The 18,908-nt window shown below is 38.2% G+C and overlaps 1 protein-coding gene across 1 annotated transcript in view; it reads left to right on the top strand.

Annotated features, from left to right (window-relative positions):
- The window catches only part of LOC112053744 (RNA-binding protein 24-like), a 50,873-nt gene that overhangs the window by 23,357 nt on the left and 8,608 nt on the right, over positions 1–18,908 (top strand). Inside the window, exons 3-4 of the mRNA XM_024093280.2 lie at positions 15,201–15,273; positions 18,116–18,351. Of these exons, the coding sequence (XP_023949048.1) occupies positions 15,201–15,273; positions 18,116–18,351 (309 nt within the window). The remainder of the gene's footprint in view (positions 1–15,200; positions 15,274–18,115; positions 18,352–18,908) is intronic.

Raw genomic sequence — 18,908 nt, 5'->3', positions numbered from 1 at the left:
ATATGTTAACGAAAACGTGTGTAACTGCGTCTTTGTTCAAATAGATAGAACCTGTGGCTTTGGATCACGAGGTCTAGGTTCGAGTTCTTTGTCGGGTTATGATTTTTTCTCGTATGAAATTCTCAATAAAAATATCATGCTGGCGTTAAGAAGTTAGTGGTGTATGGACGGCCTTTTTTAAGAGGAACGGGGGTGTAACTAGGGTTGCCAACCTTTATTTAAGAAAAAGATAGTATTATTTAGATATAAGCTCTAAATAATATACTCGTAGTGCACTTAAAGAAAATATAGTATTTTATGGAATAACTAAAAAATAGACAATTATTATATTTGTTGCCTATTTATTTTTATAAAAACTATATTTATTAGCACTTCTTGCATTTTTCAAGATTTTTTTGCCAAAAATAAGAGTGTCACAATCATGGTTTTTCACAAATGAAATCAACAATAACATAGACATTTTCGGATACTATACAAGTTAATGATTATGTAAAAATTTAGTATTTTTGCGTATACTATAAGTTTCTTCAACAGTATATTGTATACAGATCTGAAATATAGTACAATACTTTATATTATAGGACGGTTGGCAACCCTAGGTGTAACACCACCAACTTCCCAATTCTGGAAATTGCTTAGAAGAAACAAAAAATCAGTATTACGTTATCCGACTCAGAAATCGTAGCCAGAACAGGACGTGCACTAACTGGACCAACGGGTTAAAAAAAAGAGTGTCAGCTCCGACGCACGAATGGAGTTTACTCTTACAGATCGACTGTCTAACGCTAACCCATGTACGTCTTAATACTGACGCCTGAAAAGTGAAAGGTGCGCAAAAAAGGTTGCGCACAAAAAACGTAACGCTGTCATTCGTTCATCGAATTTTACTGACCATATTTTTTCATACCGGGGGCTATGTATGAAAAATCGATTCTTAAGGAGTAAACTCCAAAACTTTCAGCTATTGGAATTTTTATGATGTTCTATGGAAATCAAACAAATCAGTCAAGGCGCATACTGTTTATTATTGAAATGAGTGTAATATAAACGCATTTTCATAATATTTTTCATGTACATCTATTCGCTGACATTGATAGAGGCGTAAACTCGCGTCCGTCTTCGACGCGCGCGCATCTGCCTCAGCGCCAAAATAAATAAGCACTCATTTTACTTGCGTTTTATACTAAACTCTATGCCTGTCTGTGTGTCTGTATTATTTGTGACACACAAATATAACCCATAAACAATGTAAATGTGTCAAGTTCAATGTATGTAATTTAGTTCGGATAGTTTGGGACTTTTACGCATTGTTAGTAGGGAGGAAAGAGGGATTTTGGGGTTCACTCAAGCGCGATTTACTAATCCACGTTATCATGGGCCTCCCCTACAATACGAGTTGAGACGTGTTTCTAGCGTGTGTCACGATATTGTCTGTTATAGGAGGTGTGCACTTTATATATGCAAAAAAGCACAGTACGGATTCCTAAAAAAATACATTATGTGGTTTTATGGGCGCCTAAGGCCTTTGCTGCTATGCTAAGCGCCTTTCGCTTTACCCCTATTCTGGGGTGCGATTCCACTGTTTTATACTCGTCGATGAAATATTCGCCTATAACAAGTTTTATTCGAATCTGAACTTTATTTCTATGGGATGCCAATATCAAAATGTCGCTAACAACGAAGTATCCATGGAAACCAATGATATCATAGCGCTGTAACTTTACAGAATACAGAAACTGTACAGAGGCTGTTGTAATGCGACATGTGATACAAACACGAAAAAATAGACCAAGTCTTTACTTTATGGAATTCGGAAATAAATATGAATTTCGTAGATTTGTAATCTTTGAGTTTCGTAGATCTGACAGAAAAAAAATACGCGTGGCACTCGGAAACTGCCGCGATAAAGCTATTGCATAGTATTTTTTATCAACTTATGCCTCAGACCAATTATTGTATAGGACGCAGGTCCTATACAATAATCGTCTCGCTAGACGTTACTTTTCTGTCAAAGTATATGATCAACGATCTAATGCGATTATAAAAACTGTCTCTATACTATCGATGTTAAATAGTTGTAATCGTGTTCGTCGGTTAAAAACCTCCGTAAAAATACCTTTTTGTGTAATTGAATTGTGTAAAAAATGGGCAAAAACTTCTAGTTTAGTATAAGATATATGCCAAATCTAAGCTCGTTTTCTTCAGAAAATTTTGTCCGAAACTATGAGTGCGATACAGGTCCTTCTATAATTGGTCTGAGACTTATGCAATTATAATTATGCTGATGATGACAGTTTTTTAAATTGTATATAAATTACGAGTATGCTATTAGTAAAGCAACTTTGTAAAAGGAACAGGGTATCTGCGATCATTACTTTCGGAGCTACAGGTATTCAAAGGGTCAGATTTGCGGCGCTGCCGCGGATCCCTGAAAAACGCTCCATACAAAATGGCATGAACTAATGACGTCGTAGGTAATGTAGTGATCGTTAGATTTGTATGTGCGTTCAAACAAAATTACCAATACCTCTGTTATTTCTGCGTTTATGTTTATAGTTCATATATTAAAAAATGTCACATTTAATGTAAGGAAGCCAAAACTGTGTGAATTTTCATCTAATTACGATAAAATATTTTTAGTAGATTTTGAAATTTTATAATCTTATTTATTTTGCAAATATCCAGTCAATCTGCTTTTTATGTACAAATTAGTTAGCATTGACCTTATTTACCCGAATGTATCATCAAAATCAATATATTAAAACCTAGTCATCATCCCCATTATATTTATGCTATAATTACAACCACATAATACCGATACACTCAACTGTAGTCTTTAACATTCTTATTGCTATTAACATATCATTTGTTAAGGTAAGCAGTGCTTTATGCATATGTGCACGTCAATGGATAAAGGCACTCATGGGCAAGGTTCTGAAGCTAAAAGTTCGTAGTTGTTCATAATTTCTTTGACAGGTGTTAATCGATTATTTCGGAGCTAGCTGCACTAAATAATTCACCGTGTCGCCCGGCCTGTTTGGACAAGTGGCCCGTTCGGCCCTCATCAACACTCCCATATAATAAAACTTTAACTATGTTTTCATATACGACGCCGGCTCGCTCGAAATCACCCGCGCCTGTACATTCAACTTACGGGTATTTTAAGAACTAGGTAACTGACATTACTTGAAGTTAACACATCCGTAAAATCTTGCTAGTGTAGCCAGTTCTTGAACTCAAGAAAAAATGTAACACTTGTGTGATAACGAACGATTATTATTATTAAAAATTATGAAATGAAAATAAGGTTTTGCTATGGTTATGAATCTTTATTAACCGATTTCAACAAGGAAGAGGTTCTCAATTTGATCGGTATGTTTTTTTTAACTATTGCTGTTATTGCTTTTAGCGCAGCGACCGAATCAAGAAATTCCGTAAGGACAATAAACCTTTAACACCCAAGCTGTCCATCAAGTTATCATTCGACGCGTCGCGTATTGTGCGAAGGATAGCGATATTGTATGGAAGTAACATGTCAAGCGACGCGTTGCATACGCGTATCAAACACGAGTCGCTTGCTTGTAGTCTCGTGTGTGAACGGCCTTAGGTTTAGACTTCGTTCGCAAAACATCAATATTACGAGCAATTTGCGCGTATCAAACACTAGTCGCTTGCTTGTGGTCTCATGTGTGAACGGCCTTAGGTTAAGACCTCGTTCGCAAAACATAGTTACGAGCAATTTGCGCATATCAAACACTAGTCGCTTGCTTGTGATCTCATGTGTGAACGGCCTTAGGTTTAGACTTCGTTCGCAAACATAGAGGAATTAGAAAATGGAGATGCATCGCACTTAAATTCACGAACAAAATTGTCTGTCGTTTTTTGAGGTAAACTCACACATCGAAAATATTTAACACCATTAAAAATATTCTATGGCCATACACTACACACAACTATAAATTTGACTCGCAATACACACACCGGTAATTTTTACACAGACTAACAAACACATTGCTTAGACTATCCACAGATTAAATACATAGAATATTCGATTACTGATCAATGTTTGGCTGTTTCGTCAAAAGAATCGATTATTTTATAAATTGTTTATATTACAAATTTGATAAAATTAAGGTTTAAATACTTTCAAATGAAGCGTTACTCCATCTTTTATTAAACTTCAAGTTTTTGGCCGTTTTTTATGCTATTTAGCTACACAGACCGGCATTTTTAGGGAGTTCTTTACGCGACGAAAACGTTTACAACAATGAAATATCGATTGTATAGCAACAGTTTTTATAAACGCGTTAGATCATAGATTTTTAAACTTTGCCAGAGGGGTAACGGTTAGGGAGGCAGGTCCTGTTATTTAAATGGTCTAAGTTCGCAAACCATCAATGTTACGAGCAATTTGCGTCAAACAAGCGGACAGAACGAGCCGCAAAACTAATGTGCGAAATTGAAACGCCGAAGTCATCACTGATTAATAAAGAGTTCAGTTTGCGTAGGGTGCCCGCCACTCCGCCTCGCGTCCGCATCGCGTGCCCGCGCGCCCTTCGTTTGCGCATTACTTATGCATGTCTCCCCGATGTCCTGTCATGACACTATTTTTTTTTTTATTTCGGCTTCAGGATACCGTAGTGTTGAGTAAACTGAGGACACAATTTCGCAAATGAATGTATGAATTCTTTTTTTTTCGAGGCGAGAATTAGATTAGATTTGAATGAGTATTGGTGTAAAACCACGTGTTTATGTACTGCAATGTTAAAATTTTGCATTTATAAAAATATCATCATTCATCTAAATGTTTTTTTACTCATTTTCATTGTGAATCCTACTTTTTTATATGCTCTAAATCCTCATAAATAACTTAGGCCATAAACAATAAACCTATTCTTTGTACATAATTATGTATTCTGTGGTTTAAGGAAGCAGTACGAGTAAGTTCGCAAGAAGTATAGTATTAAGAAATAAATGAGATCTATTTATTGTAGTCCAGTAATTTTAGGCATTTTAAACTTCAATCTAGGGAAAAATCCTACTGAGCTGAATTTTTGTATACACCTTTATTGTTATTAATGTTATTAGTTCATTATGAAGATGTGAAAAATCGACATCGATATCGTGCCGGCTAAAAAAGTTACAAACGGAAGGTCACGAAAATCACTTTTTAGCAAATATTTCGTGACCTATAGCTCGGAGGTCAATAAAGGTCATTATAAAAATTGTTTCTCATAAAATTGTCTACAAAAAATGTCTTTTGCAGTTTTTCTGTAAAATTGACGGTTTAATACATTACACAGTATTTTGACATTTAATCAGTTTCAAATAGTAGAGATTTATTCTTAGTTTTACTTTAGTGGTAGTCTGGACTGCGACCGGGAAAACTTTGTTTTGAAAGTTCGATTAAAATACTCCCAATTTAACTGAAACTTTCTGCTACTAAGGTTAAACTGGCGGTTAAGAAGTAGTACGTAATTAACTAAGTTACTCAAACCACGGCCTTCGTGGCGCAGTGATGCGCGGTGGATATACAAAACGGAGGTCCTGGGTTCGAACCCCGGCTGGCTCCATTGAGATTTTCTTAATCGGTCCAGGTCTGGCTGGTGGGAGGCTTCGGCCGTGGTTAGTTACCACCCTACCGACAAAGACGTACCGCCATGCGATTTAGCGTTCCGGTACGATGTTGTGTAGAAACCGAAAGGGGTGTGGATTGTCATCCTCCTCCTAACAAGTTAGCCGCTTCCATCTTAGATTGCATCACTTACCATCAGGTGAGATTGTAGTCAAGGGCTAACTTGTAAAGAATAAAAAAAAAACCACTATAATACACATACAACACTATGGGATAAAAGCGTTAAATGCACTAATGTCCCGCACGCGCCGGTTCCTGTGATCGATATTGATTCAAACAAAAACGTGCTTCCTTTTAACGGTACAACGAACTTTGGATTTTTTCGTTGTTATGTGTATTTTTGGCTGAGCAGTGAATCATGTGAGCAGAATTAGCTCAAAGCAAAATGTGTTAGCATAACGAAATGAAAGGCTGAACGATTTATCATCGTCCTATTTGAATGGCCTACTATCCAGTCAAGTCTCCTTCCTATCAGGAGATGAGATTTGGGGTTGGGGGTGTTCAATTCTGGACTCATGCAAAAATGCACTGCCATAAGAACTCGTTACGAACCTGTATTGGAGACGGAATTTCTCATTTTAAAATTTGTGTTGTATAGTGCCTTCCCTGGTAAAAAATGTTCTGTACGCCACTGAATGTTGGCGGAATTATGTTAATAATATTTGACTCTATATTATTATTGAATATTATCTACTAATAATTACCTGAGGTACAGGAATGTGTTGCTTCCAACTTCCCAGACTTAGTAGTCCAGTTATCTTAGTATGTTTACCTTTGTAAATATTAGAGATACCCAGCTGAAACTTTTGTACACCTTGGGTTACATTATTGGAATTTCAGGAAGGATCTCTAATTTTTTTTAAAATAATATAGCCCAGCCTAGCCTTCCTCGATAAATGGGCTATCTATCACTGAAAGTATTTTACAAATCGGACCTGTAGTTCCTGAGATTAGCGCGTCCAATCAAACAAACAAACAAACTCTTCTGCTTTATAATATTAGTATGAGACGGGGCCCCCGGACTACAGGGGTCCCTTACGCGTGAGAGCAAAAATTTGTCAAATTACACTTAAATTGGTGCTCTCCGAAAAAAACACATGAAAATCTGCCGCTAAATCTACTAGCTGTTTAAAAGCAGACATTTTAGTCAAAATTAGGCAAAAATCTCCAAATTTGAGATACCCAGCTGAATCTTAATATATAAAAGCGAAAGGTCACTCATAATGAAATATCGAAAACAGTTTAACGTACATTGATGAAATTTGGTAGGGAGGTAGGTAGTTTATAGTTATGTGACATCCGCTTAAAACAGATTACACGAGAGGGCCAGATGAAGGAAATCTAAGGGTGTGTGTATTGATATTATTTTTATAAACTCGTATTTTGGCATTTTAAAAGTTGTCTTAAAACCTACATTTATGGTAGGCTGTACGCGTAAATATTCCAACGTAACTCAAATTCCGAGATTCTTTCCTAATTTTGACGAAAATTACTGGAGAATTTTAAAAAGCTCAATATTTCATAACCCAACTTTAAGATTCAACCCTTTCGAAACGAAGGAGCTCACAATACGAAGCCATATTTTGTTAAAACATCGGACAAATGAGGCAGTTGAGCAGATCGATATGAAACGTATTTATAATAAATGTTATGAAGGCATCCGTGGCGCAGTGGTATGCGCGGTGGATTTAACAAGACGGTGGTCCTGAGTTCGATCCCCGGCTGGGCTGATTGAGGTTTTCTTCATTGGTCCAGGTCTGGTAGGTTATCACCCTACCAGCAAAGACGTACCGCCAAGCGATTTGGTACGATGTCGTGTAGAAACCGAAAGGGGTGTGGATTTTCAAGTTAGCCCGCTTGGATCTTAGATTGCATCATCTCTTATCATCAGTTGAGATTGTAGTTAAAGGCTAACTTGTAAAGAATATAAAAAAATATATATATATTCAGCTGGACTAATAGAAAATTTTGATAAAGCTCGATAGGTATTTCATAACTAGACTTTAAGATTCGAAAGTCACAGCCCGATCCCAACCTAGGAGTTCACAATCCAAAGCCACAGGCAACGTAGTTAACTGCTAACGAAGCAGTTGACCAGATCGATATGGTATAGAACGTACTTATAATTGTCGGACGCGAAGCCATAATGGTCGGCTTAGTCCTACACCACGCCACCACGTGATTCTATCTGAATACACTGTAATCATTACTTTTATGTTATCATTATTGTAGTAAACGGAAACATGAAATTACAGCAATTACAACGCCATGTAGTCACAGTTTAAATATGATTTGGACTGTAAACAGTTTAATGATCACACAAAGTTAATCGTGTTTATTGTTACATCAAATGATTAAGTTTTAGTTAAACAATAACCCACCTACACTATTAAAATAACTACAAATTGTGTTTATTCAGTAAACACATAATTATCAATATAAATCGTCAATATATTTGTTATTAATTTTTTACATTATAAAATATTAGCGACTACTAAAGTCAAAGTTCATCAAGACTCAGTTTACAAGCACTTTTCAAGTCACTTACAAACTTAAAATTAAAACTGTGAAAGTTGTGAAATTCTCTATTAAATTACTAGTAGGTATTATTAAATTACTAGTTTAAAATAATTTAATACGTACAAGCGCGTGCAACTTTATAATGTCTTAAATAATCACTTATCGCGTGCTAAAAAGTAGCATGACTTTATGATGAAGTTGTAGATTTTATAGTAGATGCGAGACTCTATTCCTATTTGTTATATTAGAAGAAGGTAATTGTCTCATATTCAGTTAGTCGTACACCGTACGTTGTCGAAGTAGGTTGCGTTGATGCGTCTATGCTATTCTATTTATTGAACTCTTGTAGGTATATCTCTAATGCAACTTGAACATGTTTATTTTTTAAATATATGCGACTTTTGCTTTTAAGGCCTTATTCGCACGAGAAATTTTTTAACAGACGTTAAATAAGCGTTCAAATATAGTATGAAGTTAAATGAAGGTCTATTTCCAACGCTCAAAATTGAAAATGTAACACTGCTAGAAAAAAAGCGCCGTGTTTTAAAAACGTTGTTGTGTTTTTTTTTATTCTCTACAAGTTAGCCCTGTAGAGAATAAAAAAAAAGTGATGATGCAATCTAAGATGGAAGCGGGCTAACTTGTTAGGAGTAGGATGAAATCCACACTCCTTTCGGTTTCTACACGACATCGTACCGGAACGCTAAATCGCTTGGCGGTACGTCTTTGTCGGTAGGGCGGTAACTAGCCACGACCGAAGCCTCCCACCAGCCAGACCTGGAACAATTAAGAAAACCTCAATCGGCCCAGCCGGGGATTGAACCCAGGACCTCCGTCTTGTAAATCCACCGCGCACACCACTGCGCCACGGAGGCCGTCAGAACATGTGCCGTGTGAACATATACTTGGGAATGCATTTATTTATTGTATTTGAACGCATTTTTAACGTCCGTCAAAAGAACTCTCGTGCGAACGGGGGCTTAGTCTTATGAATGAAAACTGCTTTAAAATATGATATTATGCAACTCGATTAACATAACGCAAGGTGATGTTTTATAAGCATCATAAAGGTAGGTCGACATTTAATAGAGTGCAACAAATAATATTTAAAACATGGGAAAACGTTTGATCATTCAGATTACTTGAGCCGTAAAAATGGTGATTGAACCAGTAAGGTACCTGTTACAAATGTTTATGTGAATATATTAAAAGCCGGACAAAAACATAAAACGGCTTCGCTATACTAATAACAATTTTGAACGTGTTCCAAGTAAATAATTGGTAGAGCTTCACTGTAATGTAGACATGGCATTTGTCTCATTAATTTCAGTAAAGGTTACGACACACCACGGCGTCTGCAGATACGACAAAGATTGTGCGTTTAGACTTAAATCACAAGAACTCCTTCGTTTGGCAACATGATTAAAACGAAACACAAATGACGATATGTTATCATCAGCCTATTTTTAATGGCCTATTCCTGGGCCTTTTAGATCGTATGTCCCAGAAATAGCTAGCCTTCTCAACAGTTTTCTGAAAAAGTGGTAGAGTCGCTATCAAACTTGACTTTTCCGAAGTGTTAACTAAACCTACTAGATTTCAATTCAATTGAATCGAATCACAGTGACAACGAGAAAGAAGACAAATTAAAAGACAGCTAAGAAGAAGGGACAAAAAAGTTAATTTAAAAAGCTTTCCTTTGAAGAACCTCAATTATCTATAATGCTGTTTAACCATTAAGTATTCACCAACAATTTTTAAATTATAAAGTTATAGTGAAGCAAATGGAAAAACAAATAATAATGTCGCTGCAACACCTACTTAAAATAAATCAGTTATTTTTGTCCCAATTAGTGTGTTCTCATTCGAAAAATAAATTGGCGACAAAGGATAGGTGTTCATAATTTAATAAAGTGCATCGTTAATCACACCTATTGTCCGAAGCTGCCAATGGCAGTCTCCCAAAGAATGCAAGGGCTAAGTAATGGATATGTATTCTATGGTAATAGCCACTAATTATTACTTATTTACTGAGCACGAGGACTTTTTTAATGAGAAATTGCTAAAGATTACAATAGGGAAAACTTATCCTAATAATCTTAATCAGAAATTCACGTTATTTGTGAAAGTCATAGGTTTTATCCCCGTGTTCTAAAGAAAACGGGTGAAACCGTGGGACGTCATCTAGTATTATATAATCCAGTGGTTTTCACTTTGGAAATACGAGTACAATCAAGGGAGGAAATATGACGAGTACAAATAAAACGGGCGTCCAACGTGGTTGTAGAACGGAAAAGGAAGTTGACGAAGCAGGGAGCTATTGTTCTAGTGTTGGCATAGGCTCGTCGAGAAGTTCCGCCTTACCGCCAACTGTAACTCGATCCCTAGTGGGTACGTCCGCACGAAGCCCCGTAATCCGCCGATCAAACCTTACTGCCATGGGACATTGATTATAAACCGTTTAAGGGCTAAAGCCAGACCTAATATTGTCAAAATATGTGTTTTAGGAAGATATAATTAAAGAAATGTGATCCAATGTAACTTTTAAGATGCAGAATGCATTAACGTTAATTTAGACGTTGAAACCCGTTTAATTCATACAAAAGCGAGACCTAATATTGTCATGACATAAACGTATTTACTTTTTATCAGGGTGATTGTTAAAGAAATATGAATCAATGAAATAGAACTGTTTAAGTTGCGGATTACACCTAATCTATACGTCGACAATTTTTTAAGAGGTGATGATACTAATGTTTAATTTTTTAATTACCAAAATCTTTAGAAATGCGTGCGTGAAACGCGTTTAAGTCAATTCTATGTAAAATGTAAGTCATAAAGTCTACTATACAAAAATGTGTAATCTAGAATAACAGCAGTTATGAAAGAAAGATTGTAAATCGTACTTATTGATTCTAAATAAACTGTTACAGCAGTTAAGTCTCACATTAATTACAATCGTAACTCATTAGGTGACGAAAGTGACTCTCTTTTTAGAGTATCACGAAATTTATCAAGGGCTACCATTATTTGGGATCATAGTCCATTTGTATTGAAACTTGTGCATCGTGAAGTACTTCAGAACTTATAAGAAACACGTAGCTTTCTTCGTTGTCTTAATTATTATTTATGTACAACAGCTGGCGAGCAGAGGTTGGTTGAGCGAGGCAGTCCGTCCGGCGAACGACGCGGTTATTTATAAAACAAGAGTTGCGTCTCGTTTTGTCTTCGGCTGGCTCTTTATTTTGTCTAAATATACGCAGTTTTGGGAACGTCGCCGCCTCTGCCGCGACACCAACGCTGGCTGCGCGCCAATTGCACATATTTTCTTGCCATCGGTTCTTTTGTCTGGTTCAACGAAAGTTTATCTACAGAGGATCATCTTTTAGATTTTCTACATCGCATACTTTTAAGAGATAACTGATGAATAGCCTGTGATAGAAAGATACTTGATTATACCTGATAATCAGCTTGATCAAATCAGAATTATGAAAATGCTGAGGAGAGCTAGAAGTTGCATTACCATTGCAACAAATTTAATTTTCTATCACAAGTAACTCACAAAAGAGAAGGTTTGGAGTTTGAAATTTAGAGAGTTATTTAGAGAGAGTCTGGTCGACGGTTTCAACTGAAAATCCAATCCATACATAAGAAAGTCATTTACAGAAATTATAAAATATGTATTTGCTCCAATGTTATATTATTGGTGCTACTGTCACGGATAGTTACCACCAAGATAACAATCTTAGTCAAACCATCATTTGATACACTAATCGTGGATTGCCTTATGTTAATTATGACTTAAGTGTTTCATTTAATTTAAAGAAGCTATATGATACCAAGCTCAGACAAATGTGACTAACTTGCTACGCCCGCGCACGTGTTGCCTAAAAATAAGCCTGTCTGTGGCAGTGACGTTTTTGGTACTGTAAGTGTAATCATTAATCCTACGCGTCTAATAAATCGTTAAACAGAACGATGGACGAACGTGTTTGTGAAAACATCGATGAGATCAAAAGTAAGGTCACCGGACACGCCAACTGTCATCCACGATACCCAGATTCGGTTTGGACACAAAACTGGGCCACGACTGGTCTACGTCTATTCCTGTACCGGTACACTTGTACGACATATTGGCGCTACAATGTATATTAACAAAGCAAGCTTGTTTCTGTACGTTAGAGAACAATTTTCCGCGACTTCACTGCGAGTTTTAGTTTGGCTTCCCTGGCACGTTTTCGCAAATTCAGAAATCGTAAACGGCATTTTAACGATTACATGGTACCTACTACGATGCTTTTACGCCTATCATTGCTTTATGAAACTAGGAATTATATGGAATTTCAATATAAACTGGCAAAGTCTTCTTTAAGTACATCTTGGGTTTTTCCTTTAATCAGTGTCGTTTTAACCGATAGATTTCTATTTAATATTATGTTTATTACAAACAGATTTTTAACATCTAACATTTCGTCTACTTATCCATGCAACATTTAACTTTCGAATATAACCATCAACTAGAAGCCTTACATTTATATGCAAGTACAAGTAAGCGGACATGTTTCTTAATTATATTTCATTTAATATGGCTTTTTGTTACGATTTTTAAATCGTTTAGTAGTAACGCGCTTTAAAATTGAATTCCGCCAAACAAACTACAGAGAAGTAAAAGTGAAGGACCAATAGTCCGCTTTACCAGTGCCGACTGAGTCTAAAATCGTATTTCCGTAGAATCCTTACAAGCGTCGTTAAGCTTCGGTGTCGGCTTTGCAGTTCGTCGACCCGGTCTCCGAACTCCTGAAACCAAGCAAAAACATTAAAACAAAGCATTATTTACTTAAGCGGGACGTGTGCGGTCCGTGTTTCAGGAGAGACCATGACTAACCCAAGTTATGTGGAAATCTGCCTCGTTATTCTCGGTAAAATTCTAAATAATTATTTCGTGTCAGGAAAACTGGAAATAGATGACTTGCGTTTTGACCAAGAAATATTATGCATTTTGCATTTAGACCAAATTTTGAAGTAGTATTTGTGAAAACAGTTGAAGATCATTTTGAGCTAAAGATAATGTAGAATAAAAATTGATTTTAAAAGTCCATACGGTTCCTTTATACGAGTATTTAAATTGATTGGGAAGAGTTTATTGCAGGAAACTTTCTCAACACGTTTTCTGTTGGAACGTCGTTTGATTTTGATGGATTTACGTCTACAAACTGATTACAAATTTCGAGTTCAGCCTCTGTTTCTGCTTTGTACAAACGGGTGTACATTTGTTTTATTAAAGTTAAAACTGTATTGTGTAGACAATCGATTACTGTGACTATCTGGGTCACACACGGACAAAAGCGCATCGTTTTTAGGCCGTGGCACAATGGTGAAGAGGTAAAAAAAGGAATTTCGAATCAGATAACGTTTGTGGTGGACAGTGGTTCGACCTCGGCCGTCAAATGGCACGGCATCGATCGGTCTGCCCATCACGCGGTCTTCGAACACGCCACTAACGGCTAACCCTTTTCATTTTTAAGGGTGTTTCGATTCCTGTATCGCTGTCTACCTAATTTGTTACCGTGTACTTGGAAGTTACTCGTAATTTGAAATGTGTAGGCTTTTCATTTAAAACAGTTTTGAAGTTATGTTTACAAAGTGTTTGACAAGAACCTAATCCTTGACTTGCGTTTACTTTTGTGTTCAAACTTACCATCTGTTTCAATGAATTCGAAGGTTTGCTTCCATAAATTATAGCTTACATGTTTATTGTCTTTATATTATACAATTTTTGTATATTTATACCGTTTTGTACGTATTTTCTTTTCCCACCTTTATTTATAAATTGATGTATCAACCAAACTGAAGCTTTCATTTGCATTGATGAGTCAGAACTAGCAACTTGACTATAAAAAGGAATGCCTATTCACTTTTGCCTTGAAGGTGCACAAATCATAACTGTTAGGAAACACAGAAGACGAATGAGCATTCTATTGATCGTGTTTTACAAATATATTCTTCATTTTTGCTGTAATCTACTTGTTAGTATCTCGGTTTTTGCGCTTTGTATTAGGATACCTTGATTACGTCATAGTATAATGATTATTTATATTGGTAGTCGGTATTGTACCAAACCGAAGGTCATACATTATCACGGCAGCCGAACCGCGACTCCATCCGGGCCATTCCGGACGTATTCGTGTGTAATTGTAGGGGAAATTTCACCATAACCGCCGAGCCGGACATGGGTCACGCTTCTATGCTCATTAGCCATTAATCTATAGTTTGTAATCAAATGCCATATGCCATTTATTTGTATTGTTAGCCTCTGTGTTAAAATTTGTATTCATCCTAAAAATTACATCAACATTATGTTGTTAATAGAATAAATTGCATTTTGTATTCTTGTACGCCAAATTGTCGACCAGAAATTGACTGCCTAAAAATTAAATTATACTCCTCGTCCTCCTCCTAAACAAAAAACGACCTATCAGTACGAATTTTTACGAAGTGTCATACAAGTACGCTACAAGCTTCATAGATAATTAAGTTTTTTCTTACAATATTATTGAATTGTGAGTACTGACTTACTGAGTAGGTATGCTAAGCTGATAGGTACGTCTGTCTGGCTGTCCTCGGAAGCGGGATGTATCTCGTAGCTAAGACGTTCACTCAAGCATTCGCGATATGTGCTTTGATGCCAACGTCTTATAAGCCATTTATAGCTAGCGTGTCGTCTTCTTGTCAAGATGCACGTCCCTGGCCACGCGAGCCCAGGCGGTGGCTGCCGCCCGAAATAGACGCGCCTCGAGGCGGCTTAACAATGCAATAAAAAGAAATTAACATTTCTGACGCTGCCTGCGCTAAGTTGACTCTCGTGTCATTTGGAAGTGGTCCAATCCCGATGTGATATATTTTAGTTTCGAGTCCTCTCTACTTCCGTTAAATGGGAATCGAAATAGCTTTCGAGAACGCACACTCGATGACAGAATATATTTTTCCGTTAAATCGTTCCAATATTTCCTTGGATGTTGTAGTTATTTTTGACTGTTTGTTGCAGGATTTGGTCTCGCTGCTGCGGCCGCGGCCGGCGTCCGGGCGGGATACCCCACAGTGCTGCCTGCGCATTATGGGTAAGTCGCGCCGCTACTTCGCCCACGAAGCATATGTACCGCATCAATGTTCTATGGTTCAACACTTCGATATTTGCCAGCACACGCCGCATGCCGGTTCAAACACATCTCACGAGACAAAAATCAGACCTGATCACTACTAGTCAGGATTTTAGGTGCGAGAAAACTCAGAATTATCCAGAGATAAACACAGAAGATTAAGGAATGTAGTGCCTCCCATAATGATTTTGTTACATAATATTTGCTGCCACCGGAGCATTCCGCCGCCTGTCCCCGAGTGACGTTCACGTCCTGTAGTTAAGCCAAATCAAATTTTAGTACTTTATATAGCACACGTTAGGAAGAACCGCTTTAGGTGTTTTTAGTATCGTCGTGCGAATACTACGATTTGATTTGACTGTACGCATCGACGTCACTCGAGGTTGGGTGCCGTGTTGCCGGTATGACTCGGCCCATAGACGATAGAAGTCGTGCGGTAGGTAAGTGGAGCTGGTAGAGTAGTACAAGCGACGGCTGAGCTGACTTTTGTCTCGGTAGATGAGGCGAGCGGCGTCTCCGGACGGCCAGCGGCGCGGCGGCCGGCGGACCACACCTAGACTAAATATTCAAACATTTTCACATAGGTATCTATGGCAAGCGTGAGCGTGAGAGTGGATTTTTTCGTTTTGGGTGTGAATTAGTCGATTGGGTTTTAAATGTTTACGTTTTGAAGCTATACGTTGCTTGGGCGGCGCCGGCGAGGCCTACCCCGCGAGGCTCGGCGAGGCCCGCGAAGCTCGGCGAGGCCTGCCCGGCTCGGCGCGGGCGCCGCCCAGCGCCTTCACTATTCGCATCGTCTCGACACTCAATGTTTTCTTTAATTTTATGTTTTATGCCGTGTTCGTGTAAATTTTTTTTTGATTTGAATTGAGTTTTGTTGGTGGTGGATTTCGTTTAATACACTTACTAAGAACCAATCCTAACCGAATTTCCCTTGCGGCCTGTGATGCGCGACCCTATATTTCTGGACCCTAATTTTCTTAATGTATAAATAGTAGCAATTAAATAATAGACCAGTCTTAATTTAACGACGAATCGTGTTTTCATTCGTACAATGCGATTGTGGATTTTTGTGTCCAATAAAATAAATTATGGGTCACGAGTTACGAGTAAAAGCTCCATTCACGTTCCGTCAATCGTAACTACAAGTTTCAAACAAAGCTATATATAATCCGCACAGTTTACGACAGTTTAATTCCGACAAATTACAGCATCAGTGCGTTCGGCGAAACGTGAATGGCTCCCCGGAAGGGTTATTCTGTTATGAGTATATCATCGGAGGCCCAGAGCATTCTACTCCAAAGATAGAGTTTTAGATGAGCGTGCTCTCACCACCGCCGTGTCGTATTTACATCAATAATTCCATCACTTTTTCTGTACTTGACAAATGACGGTACCAAAACCACCGCTGCCAGGGTGACGCGAGCCACCACAAAGTTTTATTAATAGTTAACTTCACTCTAATGTAAGTACAATTAAGTGAAAGCTTCTTTCGATTAATAGAGTTTGTTTTCAAATACCAATTTAGTAGAAACAATCGTACCTACCTACAAACTACTTAGATCCGATGCCCTTCGTTTGTTGTCCTCGTGATGGTTTAATAATGCGTTTAGGTGTAGGTGTGCATGTAAGTAATTATTTTAATGTTAAAACTTAGGTTTCTAACAGATGGCATAGATAGAGGTGAATAAAACTTAGTTTCTGATTGTCTTTGTACTTGTAGATGTGACAGCTTGTGTGTCGTTTCGCCAGTTTTTTTTTTAATATCTATTGCTCTTGGCGCGTGTTTTCTGTATTATAAGTGTTTTTTTTTTTTAATCTTAGATTTTTATTTAGTTTATCGGGCTCGAGGAGAGTTTCGTTTAGGTGTTCATCTTTTAAATTGATAATGGAATATCCTACAAATTTTGGAGCTCATGTAGGTATGGTAGTCGCGAATGAGAGTGGAACACCACAGGTGGGCGGCTAGGGCGGGCGGGGCCTCTCGCCGGGCGTGTACCGCGCACGCGCGCTGCTCTCGACTCCTCGTACCAAGCTAATCGTGTCCGCTGTGAACGTCGATCATCCATCAATCCGTCTCTATTGACGCGTATGTGGTTGGAAAAAGACAAACGGTCGATAAATGATGAACTGAGTAGCGTGGTCGCGGGCGAACCCCTCGTGAGCGCTGATGCAGCGCACTACAAGCGCTCTTGAACAGACTTGACCGCCCGCCGGCACCGGGGTGCGAAATAAGCGCATTTGGCATTTTCCGACTTAAAACCTCTCCCTCTCCAATACGTGATGTTTCTTTTAAAAACGTGTTCACATTTTTCACCACTTCTCTATTGGCTAACGGATGTATTTTTTTCACGACTCCTCGAGTGGCATTTATAGAGAGCTTATACTTTTTTAATCATCTCGACTTTGAGAGATGTGAAGACATTTGTAACTGCGACGACGGACGGTTATTTTCGTCGTCTGATAGCGCGGAGTTTAGAGGATTTTTTCAACTTTCCTGCGAATGACGCACGGCGGTGGATACGACTGCGTATCGCATACTTACATAATACATAACCGTTATCGATGTCTACTAACCTAACAGAACTAGATGCTCGTTCCTGTCACGGCTGCAATTGGGGCTAGGTACTTACGTGTGATGACAGTTTTAAGAAGTTTTCCGTTTTGCAAAGATGGCCCCTCACGGAAGCTTGTATTACGCCGTGAGAGGTCATCAGGGGGTCGGGCGTCCAACAAGTTATCTCCTGGACGCTTGCTTTTAATTGCTTGTCGGTTGAGATGAACGGTCGGTGTTGATCTGCAGGTTGTCCCCCGGTTACGTGTACGGGACCCCTAGTTACATGGGGGCCGTCGGTGGGGTCGGAGCGAGCGTGGGCACCGGCGCCGGGGGCCTGGTGCAGCTGCCGCAGTTGCAGCACGCGGCGGCAGTAGCTGCTGCTAACCATCTGTACGAGTACCAGGCCGCTGCCGCCCAAGGTGCTGCGGCTTATCAGCAGCAATATGCTGCCGCTGGGTTCGACCCCTATGCTACGGCTGCAGGTTTGTAACTTACATGTCATTATCACCAGCCTTCTTAAATAAGTGCCCACTGTTATTAAGAGCAGTGTTCCTTTCTACAAGGATTTGTTTTTTTTGTATGTATCAAACTCAAAAACTACTGGACCGATTTTAAATATTCTTTTACCAATAGAAAGCTACATTATAAAAGAATAACTAAGGGTATGTTTTATCCCCATATTCCCATAGATATGACAACTATGCGGGTGAAACCGCGAGGTTCTGCTAGTCCCATAAAATTAGGGTAATCCGAGTGTTAGACCCACCACGACGCTTCAATGTGAGTCGACAGAGTTTTACATGTACGTAAGTTATGATTACACACACAAATAAATGCACTGTCTACCTAAGTTTTTATGATCGGTATTAATTTTTTTTATAATCTTCCAAAAAAAACGCCATTGCGTTTATGAGATAAAACGAAAATCTAAGGTACCTATTGGGTACCTACATAAAGTACTTCCATGTACTTATTAATAAAGAATGAAGACAACAAAATATTATCGAGGCTTATTTTTTAATGTAAGATTATAATGCAA

This window comes from Bicyclus anynana, chromosome 1 (assembly GCF_947172395.1).
Source record: "Bicyclus anynana chromosome 1, ilBicAnyn1.1, whole genome shotgun sequence".
NCBI lineage: Eukaryota > Metazoa > Arthropoda > Insecta > Lepidoptera > Nymphalidae > Bicyclus > Bicyclus anynana.
This window is presented reverse-complemented; position numbering and strand designations above follow the sequence as displayed.